This window comes from Anabrus simplex, chromosome 1, assembly GCF_040414725.1.
Source record: "Anabrus simplex isolate iqAnaSimp1 chromosome 1, ASM4041472v1, whole genome shotgun sequence".
Lineage (NCBI taxonomy): Eukaryota > Metazoa > Arthropoda > Insecta > Orthoptera > Tettigoniidae > Anabrus > Anabrus simplex.
Window position 1 is genome coordinate 268,884,163 of NC_090265.1, and position 16,508 is coordinate 268,900,670.

Here is a 16,508-nt window from a genome sequence, read left to right on the forward strand (position 1 = left end):
CCCAGAGCTTAAATGCATGTCAAACTGACTGGCCTGTAATTTTCAGCTTTATGTCTATCGCCCTTTCCTTTATACACAGGGGATACTATAGCAACTCTCCATTTATTTGGTATTGCTCCTTCATTCCAACAGTGTTCAAATAAGTATTTCAGATATCCCAATCCATTGTCGTAAGTGTATCCCCAGAAATCTTATCAATCCCAGCTGCTTTTCTAACTTTCAAGTTTTGTATTTTTTTTGTAAATACCTATATTCATAAGTAAATTTTAGAAATTTGCCAAAATTAGTTGTTTCCTCTACCTGAATATTAAATTTATACCGAACTACCTTTACATGCTGCCGACTGAATACTTCTGCCTTCTATAAGTCCTCACATATACACTCACATTGTTCATCAATGATCCCTGGAATGTCCTTCCTAGAACCTGTTTCTGTCTTTGAAGTACCTATACGTATCCTTCCATTGTTCCCTAAAATTCATAAGGCTGACAGTTATGTTTGCCATCATGTTATCCTTAGCTGACTTTTATTCCTATATTCAATTTCGTAGCAAGTTTCTTCAATCTCTCCTTACACCTGCAACCGTTCCCAACTCTGTTTCTTTCTAACCTGCACCTTATTCTGAATCTCTTTATTTCCTTATTATATTGTAGTGCATCCTTACCATTCCTTATCAGTTATCACCTTTAAAGGTACATACCTGTTTTTCATACTTCTCAACAATTGGTTCAAACCCATTCCATAGGCTGTTTACATTTTTATTTACCATTTTCCATTGATCATAATAATTGCTTTTAAAAAATTCTTCCATGTCTCTCATATCAAAGATGTGGTTAATTTTTGATGGCGTTTAGCCTCCGGAGAGGCCTGGTGCAGGTCTTTTGATTTGACTCCCGTAGGTGACCTGCGCATTGTGATGAGGATGAAATGATGATGAAGACAGCACATACACGCAGTCCCCGTGGCAGGGGATTTAACCAGTTATGGTTAAAATTTCCGATCCTGATAGGAAACAAACCCAGGAACCCTGTGAGCAAAGGCCAGCATGCCAAACATGTAGTCATGGAGCTGGACAAAGATATCGTACTACCTAAGAATCCTTTTACAACTTCCCTTTCAAGTTTATTTTTAACTACAACAAAAACAGCTTCGTGATCACTTCTATCATCTATCACTTCAGTTTCTCTATAGAGTTCATCTGGTTTTATCAGCACCACATCTAGAATATTTTTCTCTCTAGTTGTTTCCATCACTTTCTGGTTCAGCTGTCTTTCCCTCTGATTCAGCTGTCCTTTCCAAATTCATTTATTCAACATTTGTTGGACATGCTTTCTGTCATTTGCATTCCCTCCCAGTTTAGCATTGGTAAGTTCAGATCAATATAATTATTAAACACTATTATTAACCCAACATCGGTCGATCTTAGAAACGTCACATCATCGGTCGAGGTGTTAGCGCGGCGCTCACACTGATGTAAAAGAAGTTTCTATTTTTTTCTTTTGTCACCTTATGGAGCACTTTAATTGATTTTTATCACATTTGGCCTCAAAACCCTAAGTAACGTAAGTCATAATGCCTCATTATGCCATATTTGGCTGGCTTCCTTGCCATAAACTGTCTAAATGCACATCTACCACGAAATGATTGAAGCATTTCGTCAACTGTAGCGTATTCAGAAATGCTGTAGCTGTTCACACATGTTACTATGAAACCTTCTGATCGGGGCTAGTCTATCAAGTGCTTTCCTTGTCAACCTTGTCCGTGCATCATCAAAACGAAGACCTCGCAACAGTAACAGAAATCTTTGGTAACTCATTGTAAGTCAAAAATATTCTGGAGCAGTCCCATCCTTATCCTATAAATCCTTCACAATCTGGTGGGACGATTTTTGCATGCCTGCTAAATACAACAGAATTGGAACTGCCCTTATTTCATCAGGATTTGTATCTATAACATCACTTTTCCTGCTGTAGTTACTTCAAATTTTATGAAGGTAATCGTTTGTGTACGCAGTAATTTCTTCAATCACTTCGTCAGGGAAAAATATTTTCCATGCATCAAGAACAGTGCTAGCGTTTTTTACAATTTCTCCTTTGACTCCCGGTGGATGAATAACTATATTTCTGTGCTTCCTACGTACTTGTTGGCGTGATGCATGAGCATGCAAAACGGTCAGTTGGTCCTTATCAATATACTCCACTGGAGGTCTGTTATTTCCTGCTCATCACCGGCAGATTGTTTACTTCCACTGTCATGGTCACTGTTATTTGACTGTTCTGTGTCTGTATCAACTGAATCATCTAACTCTTGAGATGAGCCTATTTCAGTGTCATTATCAGATTCTTCCAGTAGCCACTGGATTACCTGAGCATCCGAACGATCCATAGTTCCTGATGAATACTACATGTAACTTCACGTGCACTGAAATAGAAAACAATGAGCTCAAAACATCTACTCAAATTCTTCTAATTCAATAATCACGACACAACATTACTTAGAATTCAAACGAACACCATCGGTTGAGGTGTTAGCGCAGCGCTCACGACTTCACAAATAAGCAGTCTAGGTCATTCTGATGACAACTTGGCAGCCGTTAACAGCACTATTCGATTGTTGACATATCACCGGTCAGTTAGATAGCAGCACACGTCAGCAGAACAAAAGAAAAGCAAGCAGTGGCCAGATAAAATCTTTTGTTAGTGCTGCGCTCCCCCCTCGACCGATCTTGGGTTAAATACTATAGTATTGAAAGGTGGACCATTACTACATTAATTTAATAATATTTCAAAGTGGTTCTCCATCTCCTACTCCCCATTAGGATCTACATATGTAACTCCCAATTTTCCACATACCCACTTCATAGTTTATTTAAATCACCCTCCAGTCAGCATCCCTCCTACACAGTACCTCATAGATAACAATCTCTTCTTCCTTAAACTTCTCCCACGCTGCCATAACCAGATTGCACATTCCCATCTACTGTATGTTAGTAGGTACCTATTCCTGCTTGTCTTACATTGTTGGTACCAACATGGAAAATTACCACCTTCTATTTACCCTCCTTCTTCCCTTCTGCTCTTCTCAACATTGCCTTAATTTAATTCTTGAATAACACTCTACCCTGGTTCCCTTTCTTCCACACACTTTCTCCACATGCCTAACAGTTAAGTTGTTCATGACCAGAGCCTCAACCTCTCCCACCTCATTAAATCCCCTTCGCTTCTGATCTCCCTTAACTTCCCTATACCTGCTGAACCTACTTCCTCCTCCCTTCTCTCCCTCTCACTACCCTGTTCTACTCTGTATTTCCGTTTCTTATCTTGCCCTTTTCTCTTGCCCTGCCCTCCTCTGTAACACTTCCCTGACCTCCATCTTCCCTCTGCTGTTCTGCCTGAAGTGACTCGTACACATTCCCCACTGATACCTCTCATGGGCTCGTTCCCTGAGGGAAACCCTTAGCCCTAATTTTTCTTCCCCTTGAAACATAAGCTCACTTGTCTTCTACAGCTTCTCCTCCTTCTTGCCTACCTACCGTATCCTGTACATCGATTAAGGGAAACCTACCTTCATTCCTGTCTTACGTTACAGGCCTGATTATCTCCCTCAAACTCACTATTTCTTCCCTTATCTTCCTTAAATCCCTCTCGCATCCCAATACCTACACCTGCCTCCCTCAGCAATTCTTTTATCTCTTCAATCTCTTCAAAGAAATGTGAAGAAATAAGAAAGCATATTCTATGAATAGAAGTATGTCAGAGGAAGGAAATATTGTATACTATACAAAGATTTCATGACAGTAATGCAAGCAAGATACTAGTTGATAAAAGAACTACACTACAATTTATTATTCTAATAAAAAATTCTCTGTCCATCCTTCTGCTGTGGACAAGGTTTTCCATTAGTAGCTAATATTGCATAAGTGAAGTAGATGTTTTGTGTCATTTTTAATGACATCTACAACATTATGCTTTCGTGACCTCGAAATGCAATAGGTTCCTCGTTGGGAATGATACTCTTACAAGTAGTTTTATTAAAAAGTTTCAGATGATGATATTTTTTTTTCAGTCATGAGGTTGGGTAAGAAGAAGGAAAAAGAAAAAGAGACGGAACCAAAAAGTCAGGTTGTAGAAGGCGTGTCCAGGCTCATCTGCTCTGCCAAGACGCACAACATTCCCCTTAAAGGTAAGTTCTTGATCAAATCAAGGAATTACCATTATGTAGCTAGATATAGAAACTCTTGATCTAAAATTGTATTGTCAAGTTCTGTGTACTGAGTTAAATCTAATAATGCATATATTTCCTTCTATTACTGTAGAATAACCCTTACATGAGTTATCTGGGCTTTTGGTTCAGCAATTATGTCCATTTTAGCCAAGCTCAGCACAATATGTCTAAATCATTGAAAAATCCAAATCCTGGTCTCCTTTCATATATGTAATAAAATATTTAATTGGGTATTTTGGTACATTTAACTTGTTTCTTGATTTGAGATAATCAAGGTTCCAAAAATGTAAATGCCCCTTCAGGTCATAAAAACACAGGAACTGTACCTTTGATGTTCTTAATTCTTTCCATTGCAGTGGAATACACTAAGGATGAAACTTTTAAAATAAAATGCACACAGTTTGTAAGTGAATTTGGTATTATAGGAAGGGATCTAAGTCAACCTTATTGGTAATTTTGAGTTGAATCAATATTTGTTTAGGATAGCTTTATGTTCGAGTGTTAACAAGGGCCTCTGTCGACACTTCTGTAGTAAATTAAATGTGTTTTGTGTATATGAGGTTTAATATAGGAAGGGATCTGAGTCAATGACTTAGATACCTTTCTACACTTTATATTGGCTTCAACCCAGCTCATTGACTGAATCGTCAGCATTGAAGCCTTCGGTTAAGAGGGTCCTGGGTTTGATTCCCAGCTGGGTTGGGGATTTTAATCACATCTGATTCATTCTTCTGGCTCGCGGACTGGGTGTTTGTGTTTGTCCCAACAATTTCCTCTTCATCATACTACACTACCAACGACCACAGAAACACGCAATAGTGATTACGTCCCACCACATAGAGTTGGCGTCAGGAAGGTTATCCGGCCGTAAAACAGGGCCAAATCCACATGTGACACAGTTCACACCCGCAACCCCACATACAAGAAGAAGAAGAATGTTGGCTTCACTGGAACATTTCATATATTGGTAGCATTAGACATCAGCATTCTCATTTTTATTGCAGACTAAGAAGATACATAGTGGAAAGTAACATGATTACCTTTCAATATTTTAAATTTTCACTACTTGAGTACACATTAGAAATACAAGGAGTGATTGAAGCAAGTGATGGAATCAGACGATTTTCATTCATTTCTGTTACAAAGTCTAGTATTATTTAATTACCATCAACCAAAGCATTTTCTATAGGTATAGTTCCAATAAAAGAAAGTATTAGATTTGCGAAGGATTTTATGTGTATGTTGCTCTTGAATTTAGAGAATTGTATGGTGAGATTCTATTGTGGCCAACATCTCAACACACAATAGATTGTGCTGACTGAAACTCTTTTGCAGACTTGTGACACAATTCGATACAACAAAAATCTGTACGAGGTTCCAACTATGCGCTAACGGCGTGGTAGAGCGTCTTCACATATAATTAAAAGCTTCCCTGATGTGTTATGGTGCAATGTGGATTAAAGCCTTACCCTTAGTATTGCTTTGTATGTGTGCGTTGCTAAAGGAAGATCAGAAAGCTTCTTCTGCCAAACAATTGCGGAACCGCTGTACCTCCCTGGAGAAATGGTTGTTTCTTTGCCCATTTCTTTCACTTCAGTTGATCCTTCAGATATTGCAGATCAAGTGTAATGTAATGGCTAATGTAAGTTAATGGAACTCAGACCTTTTCCTGCCTCTCACCATAGTCAAGAGAAAGTATTCATCTTCAAGGACTTGGCAATGGTTTCTTATGTTTCTCTGAGAACTGGCCACGTAAAACCTATTTTTTAGTCCCCCTACTGCGGTCCTTAGCCTGTAGTTAGCCATAATGAGAAGATATTTATGCTCATGTCAGGAAATACGGAAGTAGTAGCAAGTACAGACCATGTGAAGCCGGCATACACAGAGACAAACATTCCTGTTTCTACCTCCACCAACATACTTGACACTTCTACTATCCCCTAGCACTTGTCTTTTACCTGACTTACCCAATGTATTATCACCACCCAGGAAGTACACAACATGATCAGGACAAAGAGTTTGCTGTGCCCATCCATTCGATTTGTGAAATTTCCTTCTTCGTGGTGGGGGGGGGGGGGGGGGGGTGATTTGGCAGCATTTGGAAACTGAACACATCCCATGTACTGTTTTGCACTATGTAATATTATATGTGTTTATATAGACTCTGAGTAGCGTCGTTAAGTGTATAACCTATGTTATCTTGTACTCTTGTCATAAAATGACTATAGTGGACATTGTACCTTGTGACTCTTTTTGTTGTGATCATTTAATCTGTTATGCCTGAGAATACATTTACTTACTGTAGCATTATAGAGCCAAGCCGCTTGCTTAATCCTGTAGACTAAAATGCTAAAAGAGAAAAAGAAGAGGTTACAATAAGCTGAATAAGCTGAAGGTTCTAATGCCTTAAAATTGAATGAATGACTAATTTCAAAGATTAACTTTTGATTTCTAGCTTGATTTATTTACATGCTCTTGTACCTTTTCTCACTTTTTGAGTACTGAAAGACTTTTTGGATAGTCTCTGATGGGATTTAGTATCATAATTTTCTTGTAATAGCATGTATTTCTTAGTGATAGAATTCTACAAATGGTGTTTCATATAAAGGGCTTGATTAGTGTTTGGGCTGGAATGTAAAATAAGGCTCTGTGAAGATGTAGAATTTAGAGATTCACTCACCACATAAACAAGGCAAAAATGCAGAATAACATATGAATCATACTGGAAATAATATTTATTTCACTGATTACTGCATTGACTTTAATTTTGTGGAACATGCAGGAAAGAATAAAGATTGATAAAAGGAGATATGAACACCCAGTCAATTGAGGAAAACAAATAGTAATTCATTCCTTTTTATTTCTCACTAGCAGCTCCTGCAGATTTGCATTGAAGTTCAAACTTAATTAGAAATCTGATTTAAACGCTGTAAGTCCAATAATAAATTACCTATGGTCAACCTCTCAGTCATGTTTCATCTCGCTCCTCTTAGCCACTACATCAAAGTCATAGTCAGGGAATAGTACTTGTTCCAAAATGTGTACTTCAAACAGGCAGTGTATTCTCTTTTAAACATCCCAGTTATTTATTTTGGCATGCTCCACATTGTCCTTCATTGCCCCCACATTTGTTTTTCAGACTTTCTCTCACAGAATAAAAAATTATAACGATTGATGGAACTGCACTACTGACATATACAAATAATGATTTTTACCCTAAACTACCCAGTTATACCATGCTCTCCAAACAACATGCATGAAATGCTCCCTTAACATAAAGGTGTAATTTCCTGACAAATCACAAGAGTTATGAAGAAAATGCATATGAACCTTGTTGTAGGAAATTTAATTCTTAATCCTATAAACATTCTCCTTTTTTTAATAAGACTAACTGCTTACCCCTTGCTTTGGCTTTTTTCACACAGAACTGATAACTGATAAGGGAGGCAATACATATGATTTGTTTGTTGTTGTTTACTTGTAGGAAATTGAATTTTAAGTCCTGGTTTGTCTGTGTGCTCCATTTTATAACAAGACTAACTATTTAGACAGTGTACCATAATAAATTTTAAGGGTCCCAGATATATATTATATTCTTTCTTACTTTACATCTTTCAGTGCATGGCCCCATTAAAGGATAGAGCGCAATAGTAAGAACCACGCTCAAATCGTAATATTGATTATTTCTTGAATTTATAGACATATCCTTCAGAATTAACATGTTTAAATGGTGTTCATCAATGATAAATAATATTCCCATAACCTGCACAAATTCTCTTAGTGGTCCCTGATGCCTTTACTCTTTGATTGTATTCAAATTATGAAGAGCTTGAAGTAGAGTGTGGCGTTTGTGAGGTAGGTTGTAGCTTTGTTTGCTCCTTGGCTTGTACCACCTGCTGTACACATAACTTCACTACAGCTTCAGGACGTATTCTGCATGCATAATGTGTAAGAAGCAATCACTGCACTGCACTTCAGGATGTACTGACTTTGACCAACTAATGTGAGAAATATGCGAGGGCTACTGACTCTAGGACAAAGTCAGGTGAAGAAGCTAGCCCAAACCAAGCAGACGAAGTTGCTTCAGGTTGCCACTCCCAGTTCCCTCCATGGGTATTCAACCATGCAGCCCAGTAATTTATATACGACACACTGACCCGCTAGGTAACATGTAACACACGGCTTTTACTTAGTATCACACCTGTGCAATAAATCCTAAAAATCTGAAAATTTGTTATAAACTGCATGACAAAGTCACTGAGGTTAAACATCATTCCAATCGCTTTATGTCACTGGTCATCGATGTTGGGCTCGTCGGCTGTGCATCTCCTTTGCATATGCACCTCAGGCAGATTCAATTTTGGAAGAGGCGTATCATTAAGTTGCTGTGTGCCTCACTGAAAACCTGCTAATGCTATGTGGTGACCTTAATGGACACATTGAAACTGGTACAGATGGGTATGACTGCCATGGGAACAGAGGCAAGCACACACAATTAATTTACTTAACATATAGTTTTTAGTGTTTGGAGTGTCCAAAGATATGTTGGTTCATCTGGTGCATCTCTTTCTGCTTGACGCTCATGGGCGACCTGCGACATGCAACAATCATGGATGTCAAATCCTCAGTTTTGCTGAAGCTTGCAATCTTGTCATCAGTAACATTTCCTTTAAGAAATGTCCTGGTCATCTGATCACATACACTAGTGGTGACAATTGAAACCAAACTCCTAATCTCAACTTAAAAATAAAAAAATGTTATACAATTTATGTATTTATAATTGGCATTCATTTGAACATACCGTCCTTGGAAAGGCAAAAGTATCGTAAGCGACAAAATAAGAATTTTAACGGAGGTGATAAAAAACTATTAATGAGTCAAATACTTGCAGTTTAGGCAGTTTTGGTTTTTATTCTACTCCAGAAATGAATTTTTCACCTTACTGTCTTATTAGGTTACGTATTTTTACCAATCTTAGCAAAAAGGAACTGATTTTAAAGTTATGAATGTTGCTTACGATTGTTTGCCAGTCGTTGTTGAATGCATTGTTTAAGTGGTCCTCTTACGATAGCTTCTGTAGCACTCACAATATTTTGGAGGGATTGGTTTGAAGGAATATAAGGCATGAGAATAATAAGAGATTTTTCTTAAATTATTGTATTTAGAAATGTAGGGCTAGATAAGAACAATAGGAAAATTGACTTACTATATTACAATAAGAGAATCAAAGTGGAAATTACACTGATTACTGTACAGTATTTAGAAAGGAACATTTTTATCAGTCCTCCTCATCTGTTTGTGGTAATAGATCATTGTGTTTGGAGTCATAGCAAGGTTCAGACACTCGTCTTGTGCCACCTGCTATTGTCCTTGTTGGATATCACCCATCATTTGTCAGAAGTACACTCAGTTTCTACAACAACTCACTTACACTGCCATGTCATGGTGTGTGGCCTTCAGACAGGCCTCTTGTAGGTCTTTTGCTGTATAGGTGACCTCGATTAAAACCCTTCTATTATTTCTAATCTCCATCCAGTTGAAGCCTAACTCTCTTACAGTACTTCTCAAACTCGTACAACCTCCTTGGAAACCAATCCTCAAAACCAATCCTCCTGGCACAGGCCGTAATTTAGTTATTGATGGAGTTGTTTTCTGAAGAATGTAAAATTCATGGATTGTGCATCAAAACCTTAAAAATCTGTTACACACTTTTCCCCTGTTTTTCCATGTATATCTTGGTGTACCAAATGAAGTTTTTTCATTCTCGTATTGTCTCTGTTCTACTATATATTTTTTTGCTACTTGTTTAATGTCACACTAACACATTGAAGGTTTTTGGCAATGGAGGTATAGGAAAGGGCTAGGATTGGGAAGGTAGTGCCTTTGGTGTTTATTAAGGTACAACCCCAGCATCTGCTAGGTGAGGAAATGGGAAACCACGGAAAATCGTCTTCAGGGTTGCCGACATTGGGATTCAAACCCACTACCTTCCTAATACAAGCTCACAGCTGCGCGACTATAATTGCATGGACAACTTGCTCAGTTAAAATTCTCTTGACTGTCCTCTACAACACTTTTGTTGCTTCTGCTAATTTTTTTGTATTTCCAACAACTCCCTTCTATACTATTCTTGTGTTTTATTCTTTCTGTCCTCAGCTTCCTTATTCGTAAAACTATGAACACTGAACAGTCTTGCATTTCTCTTTGTTGTCGCAAACTTCAGTTTAGAATTTTGAGTGGCATAATTCACTTTGTGCACAAACAGTAGAAATATGTACTGACAATGAATCGATTTGTTTAGCTACTGACATACTTGCTCAATCAAGTCTGATGATGATCAAGTCTGTCACAAGAAGCAGCCCCTTCTCTTCCCTTACCACCCCTCTTCTGCATTCCACTAGTATACTGTCAAACAACATGTGACAGGTCTGTCAGCAGGCTTTGTCTTATGTTTCAAGTGCCATACTGATTTGAGGCAGTTATAAAATGTGGACAATGGAACAATGAAACTGACGCATCTGATGTTCCTTCCAGAATTAAAACTTGTCACTTATGATAATCTGTACGCAAATTACAAGATTTTAACTCTGGCACTTAAGATGTAATGACTGGTGCATACGATAACCTGGTGTTCTGTATATTACTGATGGTGGTTACAATTTTTAAAAATTTAGCATTGTTTTTGTTCTCTACATTCATTTGATGCTTACAATACCTTGGCAGCACATGCAGTGGAGTCGGATTGACATATAAACATTGTAACCTCAATTTTGACAAAAATGTCGCTTACGATACTTTGCCTTTCTAGGGACAATATGTTTGATGGTAGTTACAGATTAGTTATCAGTTGTGTTGTATATAATTTGTGTTATGTTTATTGATTTTAGGATTTTGTATTATATTTTTATATTAATTTACATATACTCATGTCATACTGTGATCATGTTGTATTTCTGTATGCATGGGCAATATATATATATATGCAGCCTTGGAAAAGTTCACAGCATACGACGATGTAAAAAAATTAAAGTCTTCAATTGAAAAATGGATGATAAAAGAATTGTATGAGAGACTATCAGTGTGCCGGGCTAAGTGGCTCAAACAGTTGGGGCACTGGTCTTCTGATCCCAACTTGGCAGTTTCGATCCTGGCTCAGTCCAGTGGTATTTGAAGGTGCTCAAGTATGTCAGCCTTATGTCAGTAGATTTACTGGCATGTAAAAGAACGCCTGTGGGACTAAATTCCGGCACCTCGGTGTCTCCAAAAAACCATAGAAGTAGTTAGTGGGATGTAAACATTATTATTATTGTTTTTTATTATTATTATTATTATTATTATTATTATTATTATTATTATTATCATTATTATCATTATTATCATTATTATTATTATTATTATTATTATTATTATTATTATTATTATTATTATTATTATTATTATTATTATTATTATTATTATTATTATTATTATTGAGATCTCCGTGGTAGTTAGAGGTGAAAGAAGGTGCGGGCTGGAATAGGTCCAACTACAAAGTTCGAATTAAAATTTCAACAAGGTTATATTTTCAAAACTTAACAATGGTAACATAGAATTTTGAGCGTACAACAAATAACAACAGTTAAATCAGGTACACAGCAATTTTACAAATTCTGGGCTACAAGCCCCAAAGTCTGAGCTCCCAGCTCACACCCACAATTTAACAAAGGGCAGAAAACCCCTTCAGTACGTGGAGCTCTTGCTCCCGCTTAATAATGTCAGGCCTCCTAGAGGCACCTTCCAAAATACCAGAAAGAGCTGACCTGCTCTCGATTTTTTACAAGTCTTATCAAAGGCCACCAACAACCCTTACTCCTAACTGCCCTCAAGGCACACATACAGTGAAACAGGGGTATCTAATACCCAACCTACAGGGCCTTTGCATGAAGAAAACAAAACATCAGGATGAGTTACTGGCCCAAAGTACAGAAAGAACTGGAGGCGTGAACTTGCACTCCAAAATACACCTTTAAAACCTAAGTGGTTCTAGGCCAATACACAGGGGCTAGTCCCAAGCTAGGGAGGTGACCCTTATGAGAAAACTTTAATACATTAAGGAAGAGAAGAAACGGTTATAAAAACGTGGGCACCTCAATTTCAAAATGAAGGGGAGTTCGAGAGGGTAAAGCACTCTCTATCCCCGCTTTACAGTGAAAGAGATTTGTAGTTTTCACATAGACAGAAGAGGAATTTACATTTTAAAGTGGTAGGTCACATATTAAAGGTTTCGAACCCTCCCCGAGAGTTAAACTGCTGAGCTAGCAAGAAATAAAGATGCTAAAAGGCCATTACCTTGTTGAAGATCTGCTGTCTGAAGAACGAGGCGCTTCCCGCCCCCTGCTACATATTCACACACTGAGTTAGATGTTATACTAGTGGCCAGGAGACAGGAAAATCAGCAGTTTTTATACCCTCGCGGAAAATTCGAGACCTTTCAAGAATGAGTAGACACACCCCCTCAACTTTATTGGATAGCTTAGAGCTACATATCCATATCGAAGAAGACATACATGATTGGCTGACAATAAATTAAAGAAATTTGGGATTGGCTAAGTTCAAAATTGGCGGAAGGAAGGATTAATATTGCCAACCCAAAACATAAAAGAACAAAATTTAGTAAAAGACAACAACTTTTGAATACAAAATTTCTTCAAGAAAGTTCATTCCTTCGCATCAGAGTGCATAATCATAGTTTTTAGTAGAGACATCTGTTAGAGAATGTCCACACTTCTTGATCCATGGAAAACAAAAGCAAATCAAAAACACTCAGTGACATCTTCTGATAAACTGTAGAGTTAGTTCGGTTTTTAAAGTTCAGGGTTTCTCCTGTAGAGTAGATTAAATTGGCGCAAGATTTGAACTTGCGTCGTAGAGGTGTACCGCCCGGTACAATTATTATTATTATTATTATTATTATTATTATTATTATTATTATTATTATTATTATTATTGACAGTCATCCAGTAGATCTCAGTGTGAGTGGGACAAGCGTATGAATCACCGGCAAAGGTAATAAGAAAAATAATTCTGCGGAAGGATATCAATGTGTCAGACGATAATTAAACAGATGTCAGTGGTAAACAAGCTTGTAAGTCATCAATAAAGGTAATTAAATGTTGTATTGAAGACTATCAACATGAAGATAATTTGACAGTGATTAAGTAAGTACTAGGATAAGCCTGTAAATCATTGATTGAAGTATGCAAGTTGTACAGAAGACTAACTTTGCAAGCAAAAATTATTTGCCATATTCAGTGTTTTTAAAATACTAGAAAAATACTGTAAAAAGTAAAGAATTTCAAAAACTGAAGTCCATTTCGTTACTACATGAGATTATCGATTGAGAATTTGAAGAATTAAATTTTTAAATACAAAGGGCACTAGGAAAGTTTTGCAATGTGAGTGGATGCTTTAGACTTTTTCAAAATAATTTCCACCACACCTGATACACTTTTCCATATGTTGAAACCAGTCACTGAACCTACTCTGCCACTTTTCTTCGGTTACATTTTCACATTCTCGATCACATGCTGCCAGAAGCTCCTCATCAGATGAAAAACACTGCCCTTTCAGCTTCATCTGGAAAGAGTGCGAAGTCACATGGGGCAAGATCAGAACTGTATGGAGAGTGATCAAGCACAGTCAACCCTGATCTGGCAAGAAAATCCATTGTTACATTAGCACGATATGCTGGAGCATTGTCGTGATGCAAGAGCCAGGGGTTGAGCCGTGACCTTGGACGGAGCTGCTTGAGAGCCTGGATGACCTGGGGCAGACAAGTCTCACTGTACCACTTCGCAGTAATGGTCCTTTGTGTTTCTAGCACAACCCGAGTCAGGATGCCCAGTTTAGTGAAGAATATTGTAATCACCCTTTTCTTCACTGACCTTGACTTTCACATAGTCACAAGAGTACCCTCATCTTCAAACAGCCACACCTTGTTCTGGGATTTTGTCGGGACATCATTATAATAAAGCCATGTTTTGTCACCTGTAATGATGCTATTGACGTTATGCGAAGTCCCGTTTTCAAACTGTTTTAGCATTTCTTGGCACCATTTCACTCAGTGTGCCCTTTGTGCCTCTGAAAGTGAATGGGGCAACCAAAGGGAGTAAACCTTTCTAACATGGTCACGTAGAATTGAATGAGTAGCTGGTGCAGGGATGTGAAGGGTCTCTTCTGCCTGCCGATATGTCAACCGCCTCTCTTGCTGCAACATTTTCCTCACAGCTTCAATGTTTTCGTCTGTCACTGATTCAGACGGTCGCCCAGAATGAGGATTGTCTTCAACCCCAAAATTTCCCCTCTGGAACTTTTTGTACCAGCGGGAAATTGTTGTCCAATGTTGCGAATCATTCACACTAGAATATACAAAAAATGTGAATCCCACATGGATCAGAATCAGTTCGGTTTCCGAAATGGCGTTGGTACACGTGAGGCACTCTTCTCGTTAAATGTGTTGTTACAGAGGTGCAGAGATATGAATGTTGATGTCTATGCCTGTTTTATAGACTATAAAAAAGCTTTTGATTGTGTCAGGCACAATAAGTTGATAGAGATTCTGAGTTCAACAGGTATTGACTCCGGGCGACTTATGTATAATCAGTAACCTGTACTGGAATCAGTTTGCAAATGTCAAAACTGATCAAGGAACTTCAGAAACTGCTTCGATCAAGAAGGGCGTCCGCCAGGGTTGTGTACTGTCACCTCTGTTGTTTAACATTTACTCAGAGGCAATCTTCAAAGAAACATTGGAAGACTATGGTGGGATCAAAATTAACGGGAAAATCATCAACAACATCAGATATGCAGATGATAATGTTGTCATAGCTGATGACATGCCTGCACTTCAGTGCATGATAAACTCCTTAGTTCAGCACAGTGAAGAGTTTGGATTATATGTTAACCCCTCAAAGACGAAACTGATGGTGTTCTCTAAGAAGACAATTCGGACAAATCTCACAATAAAAGATAAAATATTTGAGCAAGTGTCTTCTCTCAAATATCTGGGTACCATCTTGGATGACCAATGTAACTCCAAACGGGAGATAATATCTAGAATTGAGCAGGCCAGGAAACAATTCATTGCCATGAAGAAATTCTTTGTGAGGTCAGATCTCAGTCTCCAACTACGAATTCGTATGATCCGCTGCTATATATTTTCTGTTCTCCTATATGGATGTGAAAGCTGGACTCTGGATCCAATCATAGAAAAACGTATTGATGCCTTCGAAATGTTCCTGTATCGCCGTCTCTTGCAGATATCCTGGGTAATGAAAATCTCAAAACAGAGGAAAACGCAATATCTAGGACATATCATGAGAGGTGAGAGGTATCAGTTATTACAGCTTATTATCGAAGGGAAGATACAGGGGAAGAGATCAGTTGGGAGAAGAAGAAATTCATGGCTGAAAGACCTTCAAAGATGGCACTGCTGTACTTCAGAAATGGCATTCCATTCTGCGCTGTCAAGATCAGAGCTAGTTACGTGGATCGCCAACCTCCGCTCGGAGACGGCGTCTTAAAGAAGAAGAAGCTTGGTAACAACTGGTGTGAAGGTCATGCCTTGCTGTCTTCTAGACCGCTTTTCACCCCTCTTTTCATCCCTCACAAAGACAGGGGTGTCCAGCCAACTGTTTTTGCATATTGCAAAACTTTCCTAGTGCCTTTTGTAATTATGCCAGTAGGAATTTTTTATTATCAAGGCTTTGTCATTTCATTGGGCTGAGAAAGTTTTCATTCTTCTGAATTTTTGGTCACTTTCTTAGCAGAGATTTTGCATTACTGGACATAAATTGGGAATGAGGATTTTTAAAATAATAATTCTTGACAGCATGAGTAAGTCTCCTGGAAGATCATCAAAAGTAGGTATTGCTTACAGATTCTTTATCTTAAAGTATAAGGACAAGGTATGTTTAGTAGATCATAAATTGTTATTATTTTTATTATTTCCAAATTATAAAAATTGATAAAAGTATTGATAAAAAGTTATCAATTGAAACTTACTCAGTAAGTTATGTTCAGTTTTGCCACAACTTCTAGTCACATATGTATTTGAACAGGAATTCAGGTAAGATCAAGTGAATGATCTGGATTTTATCAGTTCATGATACACCCCTAGAGATACTTGTTTCATGTTAAATTTACTTAATATTTTAGGTAAATATTTTATTTGATGAAAGTAAGTAGAAGTGCAGGTTACAAGTTGACACAAAGGTAAAAAGTAAATTCACGTTCTTGTCCTGAGC

General features: G+C 37.8%; 1 protein-coding gene across 1 annotated transcript in view; it reads left to right on the top strand.

The window, feature by feature from the left end:
- The window catches only part of KrT95D (phosphofurin acidic cluster sorting protein KrT95D), a 368,788-nt gene that overhangs the window by 335,196 nt on the left and 17,084 nt on the right, over positions 1-16,508 (top strand). Inside the window, exon 17 of the mRNA XM_068225917.1 lies at positions 4,066-4,182. Within this exon, the coding sequence (XP_068082018.1) occupies positions 4,066-4,182 (117 nt within the window). The remainder of the gene's footprint in view (positions 1-4,065; positions 4,183-16,508) is intronic.